Source organism: Prionailurus viverrinus, chromosome B3 (assembly GCF_022837055.1).
Source record: "Prionailurus viverrinus isolate Anna chromosome B3, UM_Priviv_1.0, whole genome shotgun sequence".
Taxonomy (NCBI): Eukaryota; Metazoa; Chordata; class Mammalia; order Carnivora; family Felidae; genus Prionailurus; species Prionailurus viverrinus.
In genome coordinates, this window is record NC_062566.1 from 57,216,356 (window position 1) to 57,228,358 (window position 12,003).

The following is a 12,003-nucleotide window of genomic DNA, read 5'->3' on the forward strand; positions in this document are numbered from 1 at the left end:
GGTTGGCACTTGGTGGACCACAGGTGTTTAGCGAGGATTGGAGTAGAGAGTGGGATGTGACTAGAGGTGAGGTTGGGGAGATGAATGGAGGCCAGATGTGGAGTCTTCTAGACCCTGTGGAGAAAGTTGGCCTTTATTCTGAAGACCATGAGGGAGCCCCACATGTGTTTTAATCAGAGAAGATAAATGATCAGTTTTATGTTTTAGGCCCTTCTAGATGCTGAGAGGTGGGATGAGGTAGAGGTGGTGGCAGCAAGCCTGGAGGCAGGGAGCAGAGTGCAGTGTTCTAGAAGAAAGAAAGTGGTGATTCCCCTGATGTGAGGAGTGAGGGAGGAGGGGCACTCTAGACGATTGACCACTCCTTGGTTGTAGTTAGGGTGGTCTGGGCGCCATTTAGTTGTAGACTACTAGGCAGTTGAAGCAGGTGAGCCAGATTGTTGGATTTTGGCATTTTTGAGGCTTTTTTTTTTCTTTTAAGTTTTTAGTGTTCTGTTTATTTCCTCATTCAGCACCATGTTCTGACTAGTGGATGAATTTTTGTTTTTGTTTTTCCTTTCTCCTGGTCTTTGGGCCAAGATAGGAGAAAGACAAAGAAATTGGCATTGCATCTTTTATTTCCTCTTAGGGGTAGCTGGAGTAAGTAGGAGAGAGAACTGTTTAGCCAAAGTTGTTATTTTACTAGAGCTATAGAACTTGTGTTGCTGATGTTTTTACTAGAAGCAGCAGCATCTAGTGGAAGGACTCAAGGCTAGGGTTCTAATTCTAGCTTCCATGCTGATTAGCAGTGTGAGCTTAGGCAAATCATTTCACCTGTTGGTGTCTGTTTCCTAGAGAAAGGAAATATCTCTCTGGCTTGTCTTACAGGAGCCTTGTGTGCCTTAAATGAGATAATATATGCCAGGTGGTTTGAAAACCTTACTGGATCAGAGAATGCTCTTGTAGCCTTCATTCCATCTGATCTTCAGAAGAATACCTTATGGTAAGTAGAGGAGGTGTTAACACAGCCTTACCCCTGAGGAAATGGAGGCTTCAAAAGATTAATAGCTTTACCAGAGGATAAAGAGCTTTATTAGGTTTAGCCGTATGAAATTGCCAATATTCACAATGTTCATAACCTAATAAGTGGGCATATTTTCTGACTCCACATACAATGTACCCTGTAGTCCCTGTTTGTATAGATGAAGTGCTAAAATGTTGTCAGTTATCCTAGGTCTTGGAGTGAATTAGTTGAGTATTTTATTTTAGGTATCAATGATTTCTTTAAAAATCCAGCATAAGAGCACCTGGGTGGCTCAGTCGGTTAAGCGTCTGACGTCGGCTCAGGTTGTGATCTCAGGTTTGTGAGTTTGAGCCCCACGTCGGGCTTTGTGGTGACAGCTCAGAGCCTGGAGCCTGCTTTGGATTCTGTATCTCCCTGTCTTTCTGCCCCTCCCCCACGCATGCTCTGTCTCTCAAAAAGTAAATAATCTTTAAAAAATTAAAAAAATAAAAATAAAATAAGAATCAGCATAAAAATTTGGTTTAAGGTCAACACAACCTTTTGAAGTACATACTTGAATTATTTTGAGGTAATAATTAACTCCATGAAGGGGGCCTGTGTTTCTCTTCCTCTTCTCATTTTTTCACGAGGCAGGGGGATACTTTCTTTATATACTGCGTAAACAGGCTTATGTTCATAGTAGGCCCTGGGGAAGTGTTTATAGATTTAGAAAATAAGTTCATGAATTTCACAACACATGTCTTTGTTGAATTTGAAATTGTGATGCAGTCATTGCTACCCTGGTAACTCTTCAATGTCTTTTCCTTTCTAGGTGGAATTGAGCTATTTGCTGAAGCTTCTTTCCTTTGTAGCCCAGGGAGAAATTTACATTTTATCTTACTATGGCTTTGGTTCACAAGTTTCTGAGTAGCGCTTATATTTTCAGAAAATGCCTGAAGCCAAGTGTTTCCTCATGTCCATTTTTGGGTAATCGCTTTGCAGACTATTGTTCTAGTAGTCTTCAGAAACCTGTGGCTGCTCCTGGCAAAACCTCCTCTCAAAGGAATACTGAAGGGGATTTGCAAGGACATCACCAGAGAGAAGTTGCTTTGGATATAACCTCTCCAGAGGAAAAGCCGGAAGTTAGTTTTGATAAGGCAATTAAAGATGAAATAAAGAACCACTGTAGGCGTTTGAAGGATGATATTGTGAATTATTGGATCGGCCCTGAAGGCCGCCCTCTGCATGAGGTCTTGCTGGAACAAGCCAAGGTTGTCTGGCAATTCCGTGGAAAAGAGGACTTAGATAAGTGGATGGTGACTTCTGATAAGACAATTGGAGGCAGAAGTGAAGTGTTCCTGAAAATGGGCAAGAATAATCAGAGTGCACTGCTGTATGGAACTCTGAGCTCTGAGGCGCCTAAAGATGGGGAAAGTGGCCGCAGTGGGTACTGTGCAATGATATCCAGGATTCCAAGGGTAAGTGAAGTCCCAGAGCCTCAGTTTTCCAGTGAACGGGGGTGAATTTCATTGTAGTATGAACTGTAGCAGATAGCTTTTTTTGTTTTTTAAACAAAATACTTTTTTTTTGAAGTTTGTTTATTTTGAGAGACTGAGAATACGAGTGGGGGAGGGACAGAGAGAAAGGGAGGGAAAGAGAATCCTATTGCGCCGCTCGAACTCAGGAGCTGTGAGACCATGAACTGAGCCGAAATCAAGACTTGGATGCTTAACTGAGTCACTCAGTTGCCCCTACAGATAGCTTTTGTTTCTATGAGTGAAAACACCTGGTAGGTCATCTGTGTCAGTGGGGTTAAGTAACTACGGGGCACAGGTGTAAAGCAAAAGCATAAGGGGGAAGCGGTTCCTGAGGAGGGGGCACTTGTTTCTGGGCATCACTTTGGGTCAGGGTGGGACATTCTTATGTTTGAGGAGCTCTGAGAAGTCAGACGTTTGAACAATGATCTCGGGAGATATGCGTCTTCTCTAATAGACCACAGTCCCTGTGATGGCCAGAGGTTCATTAGGGTGGATGTAGGGTCAGCATGTAGTTTTTATTTGTTTTTTTAAGTAAACTTTTTTATTTTAGAAAAGTTTTAGTTTTACAGAAAAATTGTGCAGATAGTACAGAAGGCTCCATATGCCCCTCTCCCACCTCCTCCAACTGTTGCTATCTTACATTGCTTTCGTACATTTGTCACAATTAGGAAACCAACATTGGTACATTACTATTAACTAATTCCAGACACTATTTGTATTCCATTAGTTTTTCCACTTGTACTTTTTCTGTCCCGGGATCCCAGCCGGGACACCACATTATATCTAGTTGTCATGTCTCCTTAGGCTCCTCTACCATGTAATAGTTTCTTAGTCTTTCCTTATTTTTCCTGAGGATTTGAGAAATCCTGGTCAGGTAGTTTGTGGAATAATCCTCAATTTGGGATTTTCAGATGTTTTTTCTCCTTGTAAGACTGGGTTTTTGGATTTTTAGGAAGAATACCACAGAGCTGAAGTACTGTTTTCATCACATCATATCAGGAGTACATGCTAGCAATGTGACTTATCATTGATGTGTTAACCTTGATCCCCTGGTCAGGATAGTGTTTGCCAGATTACTCTGTTGTTACTATTTGTTTTTCTTCTTTCCATACTCTTCTTTGGAAGCAAGTCACTAAGAGCATCCTACATTCAAGGCATGGGAGCAGGGCATGGGGTTAAGTTCTGTCTCCTTAAAGGGATGGTATTTTCATATATTATTGGGTATTCTTCAGAGAAGAAGTTTTGTTTTTCTCCGACTTTATTTAGTCAGCCAGTCATTTTGTATGGACTCGTACCTCGGGTTATAATCCAGTGCTATGTTATTTATTTTGTTGCTCAAATTGTTCCAGCTTTGGCCATTGGAAGCTCTTTCAAGTTGGTTTTTGTCCTTTTGACATGCCTCCATTTTTTTGTTTTTTAGAACTTTCTGGCACTATAAGATGCTCTAAGCACATTTTGTATTTTCTCTGTCCCAGACCTAGAACTAGCCATTTCCCAAAAGAGCCCTGATGCCTTTTTTTGGAGAATGGTATTAGAAACCCAGATCTGGGTGCTGAGTATGCTTGTTGCTACTCGGTTGACAGTACTTCCAGGACCTCTCAATGGACACAGCAGGAAATACAGGGATGTATACCAATCGTGGAAACACGTCTGTAACTATTTCTGTACAAGCCAAATATGAATTCATACCGTGCTGACTCTAATATAGTACCATGTGGTTCATTTTCAGCTTCTCCCTCTTATCTATAACTTCGTACTGTAATAATGTGAGAAACCTGTCTCCCATTAGTTACCGTCAACTTACCTGTTAATTCAACCCCAGTGTACATGCAAAACAGTTTCAGAACTTTTAAATTTTTTTAATTAAAGAAATTTTATTTATTTATTTATTTTTAATGTTTGTTTATTTTTGACAGAGAAAGAGAGTGTGAACAGGGGAGGGGCAGAGAGGGAAGGAGACAACAGAATCTGAAGCAGGCTCCAGGCTCTGAGCTGTCAGCACAGAGTCTGATGCAGGGCTCAAAAGCACAAACTATGGGATCATGACCTGAGTCAAAATCGGATGCTTAACCAACTGAGCCATCCAGGCGCCCCAGCAGTTTCAGAACTTTTAACCCATAACCCTGTGAGAAACAACTTTACCAACTAGAGTACAATGGGTATATATAGTTTCCTTTGTCTTTAGTTTTACAGTTTCCCACCAGAACATTATTTTCTAGAGTTACTTAGGTTAGCTCCTTTGTCTCACAACCAGTCTATGGCTTTTTGCAAATTTGCCGACTAGGTGTTGTTTCAGGGCTTCCTGGACAGGCTCTCATGCCTGGCCTTGGCCATAGCCTCTGGATGTTTGCTTGGGTATTGTACTCTAAGGAGAAAGACAAATGTTAGTTACCAGGGTCCCTCTCTCCAGATAATGATGAGAAAGAAAGGTATGTGTTCTTTCAGAGACAAGTATGCATATAAAGATTTTTTTTCTTTCCAGTGCCTGAAATCCACAGAATGGATTTGGTCATTCCACAGTAGAAAATAATTCTATGGCTGGATAAACACTGCGGAGTAATGAAAATAGGCGATACAATTTATTAAGTGTGCCTTGCCAGTCCTCTTGCTACTTTGTGTGTGTGTGTATATATATACATATATATATATATATATATACACACACATGTACATATACATATATACACATATATATACATATATATGTATACATATATATATACATGTACATATACATATATACATGTATATACATGTATCCCTTTAATTCCTCACAACAATCCTGTAAAGCGTGGTCATCCTAATTATATAGATGAGGAAACTGAGGCTTTGGGAGAGTTAACAACTTGTCTAAAGTTACACAGCTAGTAAGTAAGATAGTTCATATCTGAGCACTGCTATTCTCGAAATCAGATTACCTTTGAGAATGCTGTAAATAAACACCTTTTTAAATTAACACTAAATTCCATTTTCCATGAGAGACAGTATAGGTAGTTGTTAAGAATACAGATTTTGGAGGGGCACCTGAGTGGCTCAGTTGGTTGAGTGACTGCAGCCTGGGTCATGATCTTACATTTCGTGAATTCGAGCCCCGCATCGGGCTGTTTGCTGCCTGCTTCAGATTCTGTGTCTTCCTCTCTCTCTCTCAAAAATAAATAACATTAAAAAATTTTTTTTCTTTTTAAATATAGATTTTGGAATTAAATGGCACTGGATCTACCATTTCCTAGTTGAGTGCTCAGTTTCTTCATTTGTAAGCTGGAACACAATGATAGTACCTATCTCAGAGGGCTGTGAGGATGAAATTATGCATTCACAGTGTTTACGTAGGTTTTCAGTGGATGGTAGCTATTGTTATAAAATAGCGATTTTAAAACTCGAGCTCTTTCATAGTTTTCTGATTTATAGGAAGGCAGCTGTCGCTGCCCACTCAGAATCCATTACTTGATAGGACCAGGGGAAAAAAAGGTACATACAGCAATTCATTTCCATTCATTGATACATATGAGTGCCTACCACATATCAACACTGCCCTGGGCCAATCATGTCCTGAACATTACCTTTGAAGCATAAATACGGGGCACCTGGGGGGTGCATTTGGTTAAGCGTCTGACTCTTGATCTCGGCTCAGGTTAAGAGTTTGAGCCCTGCGTTGGGCTTTGTGCTGTGTGGAACCTGCTTGGGATTCTCTCTCTTTCTGCCTCTCCCCCAGTTGTGCATGCATACATGCTTTCTATCTCAAAATAAGTGACCATTAAAAAAAAGAGAAACATAAATACTATGTCAGTATTTTATGCTAAAAAAATAATCCCCAGATTTATCTGCCTCCTTATGGTAGAAGGGCAAACTAGGTAGAAAAATGCCAGTGGATCCTTTTGATACTTCAAAAGATGACTAATTTTGCTAGTGGTGGAAAATGAGATGAACTTAATTTTCCTTTCTGCACCTTAGGGCCCTTTCGAGAGAAAGAGGTCTTATGATTGGTCCCAGTTCAACACTCTGTATCTCCGTGTACGTGGAGATGGTCGGCCTTGGATGGTGAATATTAGACAGGACACGGATATAATCCAGAGGAAGAATCAAATGTACAGTTACTTCATGTTCACCCGTGGGGGGCCCTACTGGCAGGAGGTCAAGGTAACAGCATAAGTCTTTATTGTGTATGAAAATGAAGTCTTTTGAAATCATGGCTATCCTGTAGTTTTTTGTTTTTGTTTTTTTCCTTATTAATCCCTTTTGGAAGGTGTGGAAAGAGAAAGAAGGAAGCTGATCTAGGGGTGAGATTTATATAAGTGATTTTTTCTTTAATTAATATAAATGTTAGTTTCCTAACCAGTAAATATTTCTCATAAGGATATGGCCAGGTCCATGGTAAATCATGGGTACATCTCTGCTCTGTGCCCAAGTAGATGTTTCTTCTTAAGTTTCCACCACATCCCCTCTTCCAGGCAACTCTATTAAGCTAGTATCCCTAGCTTAAGAGAAAGTCTTCTTAGGAGCAATAAATACTTCATATTTTACAATCAAAATTTTTATTCATTTTTTGGTAATATAAGGCACTGTTACTTTGTGAGAGTAAGCTTTAAGAAGGTAAAAATGTTTACCTAGAAGAAAAGAGGTAGAAATTAAGGGAATGAATTTCAATTTCCCATTCTTTTCTTCTGTCTACTGAAGGTTTTTAATACATAAACTCCAAAGAAAGTCCCTGTTTTGCTTATACTTAAACCTAAGGGTCATTCTAGATTGGTTTCTCCCTTACCCCACATATAGTCTGTTTAGCACATTCTGTCACCTGTACTGTACCTAGAGTCTGACCATTCTAGCCATCTCTCCCACTCACCCTAGTCCAGACCTTTGGATTTACTACAGCAGCCTCTTCATGGTTTTGCCCCCTAAAATTCACTTTCCACTCAGCTGCCAGAGTGATCTAACACATAGTGGAGACTACATCAGTCACATGCTTAAAACCCTCCAGTGGCTTCTCACTGCAATTAGAATAAAGCCCAAACTCCTTAACATGGTCTACTGGGCCTACAGTATCAGACCCGTCTTTATCCTCAGCCTCCCTGCCTACCTTCTTCCTCCATACTGGCCTCTTTTCTGTGTATCACACCCAACAAGCTCACCTCCATCTCAGAGCCTGTGTACTTCATGTTGTATCTGCTTGGTAGGCTTTTCACCTGCTTGTTCTTCCTTGTCATTCACCTCTCAGCTCAAAAGGCCTCAGAGATGCCTGACCCCTGTAGCTAGAGTTGTATCCTCTAACCCAGTCACTAACACTACCCTGTTTACTTTTTTCATAGAACTTATCACTAAGTAAAATTATTTTGTTCATTCACTTGTCTCTTTATTATCACTTTCTACCCTGCACCCCTGAAACATAAATTCTGTAAATTCTGAGAGCAGGAACCTTGTCTGTATTGTCTCCCCTGCACCTGAGCAGTGCCTAGCATATAACAGACACTTGACGCATATTTCTGCATTAATATAGTTACATAAGCAAAAAATTACTACCTATGTAACACTTGTATACGAATAGTATATATAACAAATTATTATTACTTTAAAATATTTAGTTTTGAGAGAGAGAAAGAACACGTGAGCAGGAAAGAGACAGAGAGAGAGGGTGACAGGATCTGAAGCAGGCTCTGAGCTGTTAGCCCAGAGCCCAAATAAGGGGTCAAATCCACGAACCATAAGATCATGACCTGAGCCAAAGTTGGATGCTTAACTGACTGAGCCACACAGGCGCTCCAATATAATGAATTATTAAAACTAGGATTTCATACAGAAAATTTGGAAAATCCCGAAAAGGAAAAAAAACTAACCACCACCCAAAGGTAAAATACTTTTGGTGTGTACCTTCCAGATCTATCTTTCTTTCTTTTCTTTTCTTTTCTTTTCTTTTCTTTTCTTTTCTTTTCTTTCTTTCTTTCATTCATTCATTCATTCATTCATTCATATCCAAGTTAGTTAGCATATAGTGCAACAATAATTTCAGGAGTAGATTCCTTAATGCCCCTTACCCTTTTAGCCCATCCCCCCCTCCCATAACCCCTCCAGCAACCCTCTGTTTGTTCTCTATATTCAAGAGTCTCTTATGTTTTGACCCCCTCCCTGTTTTTATGTGATTTTTTTTTTAACGTTTATTTATTTTTGAGAAGAGAGAGAGCATGAGTGGGAGACGAGAGAGAAAGAGGGAGACACAGAATCTGAAACAGGCTCCAGGCTCTGAGCTGGAGCCCCCCGACGCAGGGCTCCAACTCATGGACTGTGAGATCATGACCTGAGCCGAAGTCTGACGCTTAACCGACTGAGCCACCCAGGTGCCCCTGTTTTTATATGATTTTTGTTTCCCTTCCCTTGTGTTCATCTGTTAAATTCCTCATATGAGTGAAGTCATATGATATTTGTCTTTCTCTGACTAATTTCGCATAATACCCTCTAGTTCCATCCATGTAGTTACAAATGGCAAGATTTCATTCATTTTGATTGCCAAGTAATACTTCATTTTGTGTGTGTGTGTGTGTGTGTGTGTGTGTGTGTAGACACATATACACACACACGCATGTGCATACACATATATTACCGCTTCTTCTTTATCCATTCACTCATTGATGGATATTTGAGCTCTTTCCATGCTTTGGCTATTGTCAATAGCCAGTGTTTACTGCTGTAAACATTGGGGCGAATATGCCCCTTCAAATCAGCATATCTGTATCCCTTGGGTAAATAGTAGTGTAATTGCTGGGTCATAGGGTAGTTCTATTTTATTTTATTTATTTATTTTTTTTTCAACGTTTATTTATTTTTGGGACAGAGAGAGACAGAGCATGAACGGGGGAGGGGCAGAGAGAGAGGGAGACACAGAATCGGAAACAGGCTCCAGGCTCTGAGCCATCAGCCCAGAGCCCGACGCGGGGCTCGAACTCCCGGACCGCGAGATCGTGACCTGGCTGAAGTCGGACGCTTAACTGACTGCGCCACCCAGGCGCCCCAGGTAGTTCTATTTTAATTTTTGAGGAACCTCCATACTGTTTTCCAGAGTGGCTGGACCAGTTTGCATTCCCACCAGCAGTGCAAAAGAGATCCTCTTTCTCTACATCCTCCCCAACATCTGTTGTTGCCTGAGTTGTTAATGTTAGCCATTCTGACAGGCGTGAGGTGGTATCTCATTGTGGTTTTGAGTTGTATTTCCCTGATGATGAGTGATGTTGAGCATTTTTTCATGTGTCGGTTGGCCATCTGGATGTCTTCTGTAGAGAAGTTTGTCTTTTGCCCATGTCTTCACTGGATGATTTGGTTTTTGGTTGTTGAGTTTGATAAGTGCTTTATAGATTTTGGATACTAACCCTTTATTTGATATGTCATTTGCAAATATCTTCTCCCATTGCATTGGTTGCCTTTTAGTTTTGCTGATTGTTTGCTTCCCTGTGTGGAAGCTTTTTATCTTGATGAGATCCCAATAGTTCATTTTTGCTTTTATTTCCCTTGTCTCTGGAGACATATTGAGTATGAAGTTGCTGTGGCTGAGATCCAACAGGTTTTTCCTAGCTTTCCCCTCTAAGATTTTGATGGTTTCCTGTCTTACATTTAGGTCTTTCATCCATTTTGAGTTTGTTTTTGTGTATGGTGTATGACAGTGGTCCAGGTTCATTTTTCTGTATGTCACTGTCCAGTTTCCCAGCACCATTTGCTGAAGAGACTATTCCATTGGATATTCTTTCCTGCTTTGTCAAAGATTAGTTGACCATACTTTTGTGGGTCCATTTCTGGGTTCTCTATTCTATTGCATTGATCTGTTTTTGTGCCAGTATCATACTGTCTTGATGATTACAGCTTTGTAATACGTCTTGAAGTCTGGAATTATGATGCCTCCAGCTTCAGTTTTATTTTTCAAGATTGCTTTGGCTATTCGGGGTCTTTTCTGGTTCCATACAAATTTTAGGATCATTTGTTCTAGCTCTGTGAAAAATGCTGGTATTATTTTGATAGGTATTGCATTGAATATGTAGATTGCTTTGGGTAGTATTGACATTTTAACAATGTTTGTTCTTCCAATCCAGGAGCATGGAATGTTTTTCCATTTTTTTGTGTGTTCCTCAATTTCTTTCATAGGCTTTCTATAGTTTTCAGTGTATAGATTTTTCACCTCTTTGGTTAGATTTATTTCTAGGTATTTTATGGTTTTTGGTGCAATTGTAAATGGGATTGATTCCATGATTTCTCTTTCTGTTGCTTCATTATTGGTGTATAGGAATGCAAGTCATTTCTGTGCATTGATTTTATATCCTGCGACTTTGCTGAATTCATGGATCAGTTCCAGCAGTTTTTTGGTGGAATCTTTTGGGTTTTCCAAATAGAGTATCATGTCATCTGTGAAGAGTGAAAGTTTGACCTTCTCCTGGCTGATTTGGATGCATTTTATTTCTTTGTGTTGTCTGATTGCTGAGGCTAAGACTTCCAATACTATGCTGAATAACAGTGGTGAGAGTGGACATCCCTGTCTTGTTCCTGACCTTAGGGGGAGAGCTCCCAGTTTTTCCCATTGGAGGATGATATTAACATTGGGTCTTTCATATACGGCTTTTATGATCTCGAGGTATGCTTCTATCCCTACTTTCTTGAGGGTTTTTATCAAGAAAGGATGCTGTATTTTGTCAAATGCTTTCTCTGCATCTATTGAGAGGATCATGTGGTTCTTGTCCTTTCTTTTATTGATGTGATGTATCAAATTGATTATTTTACAGATCTTGAACCAGCTCTGCATCCCAGGTATAAATCCCACTTGGTTGTGGTGAATAATTCTTTACTGTATTGTTGGATCCAGTTGGCTAGTGTCTTGTTGAGAATTTTTGATCCATGTTCATCAGGGAAATTTGTCTATAGTTCTCCTTTTTAGTGAGGTCTTTGTCTGGTTTTGGAATCAAGGTAATGCTGGCTTCATAGAACGAGTTTGGAAGTTTTCCTTTCATTTCTATTTTTTGGAACAGCTTCAAGAGAATAGGTGTTAACTCTTTAAATGTTTGGTAGAATTCCCCTGGAAAGCCATCTGGCCCTGGACTGTTGTTTTTTGGGAGATTTTTGATTACTAATTCTATTTCTTTGGTGGTTATGGGTTGGTTCAGACTTTCTATTTCTGCCTGTTTCAGTTTTGGTAGTTTATATGTTTCTAGGAATTTGTCCATTTCTTCCAGATTGCCCATCTTATTGGCATATAATTACTCATAATATTCTCGTATTAATGTTTGCATTTCTGCATGTGTTGGTTGTGATCTCTCCCCTTTCATTCTTGATTTTATTTATTTGGGTCCTTTCCTTTTTCTTTTTGATCAAACTGGCTAGGGGTTTATCAATTTTGTTAATTCTTTCAAAGAACCAGCTCCTGGCTTCATTGATCTGTTCTACTGTTTTTTGGGGGAGTTCGATAGCATTTCCTGTCTTGTGCTGGGTTTGGGTTTATTTGCTGTTCTTTTTCCAGCTCTT

General features: G+C 39.9%; 1 protein-coding gene across 4 annotated transcripts in view; it reads left to right on the forward strand.

Moving 5' to 3' along the window:
- Positions 1–12,003, forward strand: part of NDUFAF1 (NADH:ubiquinone oxidoreductase complex assembly factor 1) — a 36,532-nt gene that overhangs the window by 14,459 nt on the left and 10,070 nt on the right. For 2 of the 4 annotated variants that reach the window (XM_047861007.1, XM_047861009.1), the window contains 3 exons: positions 865–979; positions 1,812–2,457; positions 6,469–6,654. In XM_047861007.1, coding sequence (XP_047716963.1) covers positions 1,882–2,457; positions 6,469–6,654 — 762 coding nt within the window. In that variant the 5' untranslated portion in view covers positions 865–979; positions 1,812–1,881. The remainder of the gene's footprint in view (positions 1–864; positions 980–1,811; positions 2,458–6,468; positions 6,655–12,003) is intronic. The other 2 variants (XM_047861010.1, XM_047861008.1) reach the window with 2 other exon arrangements.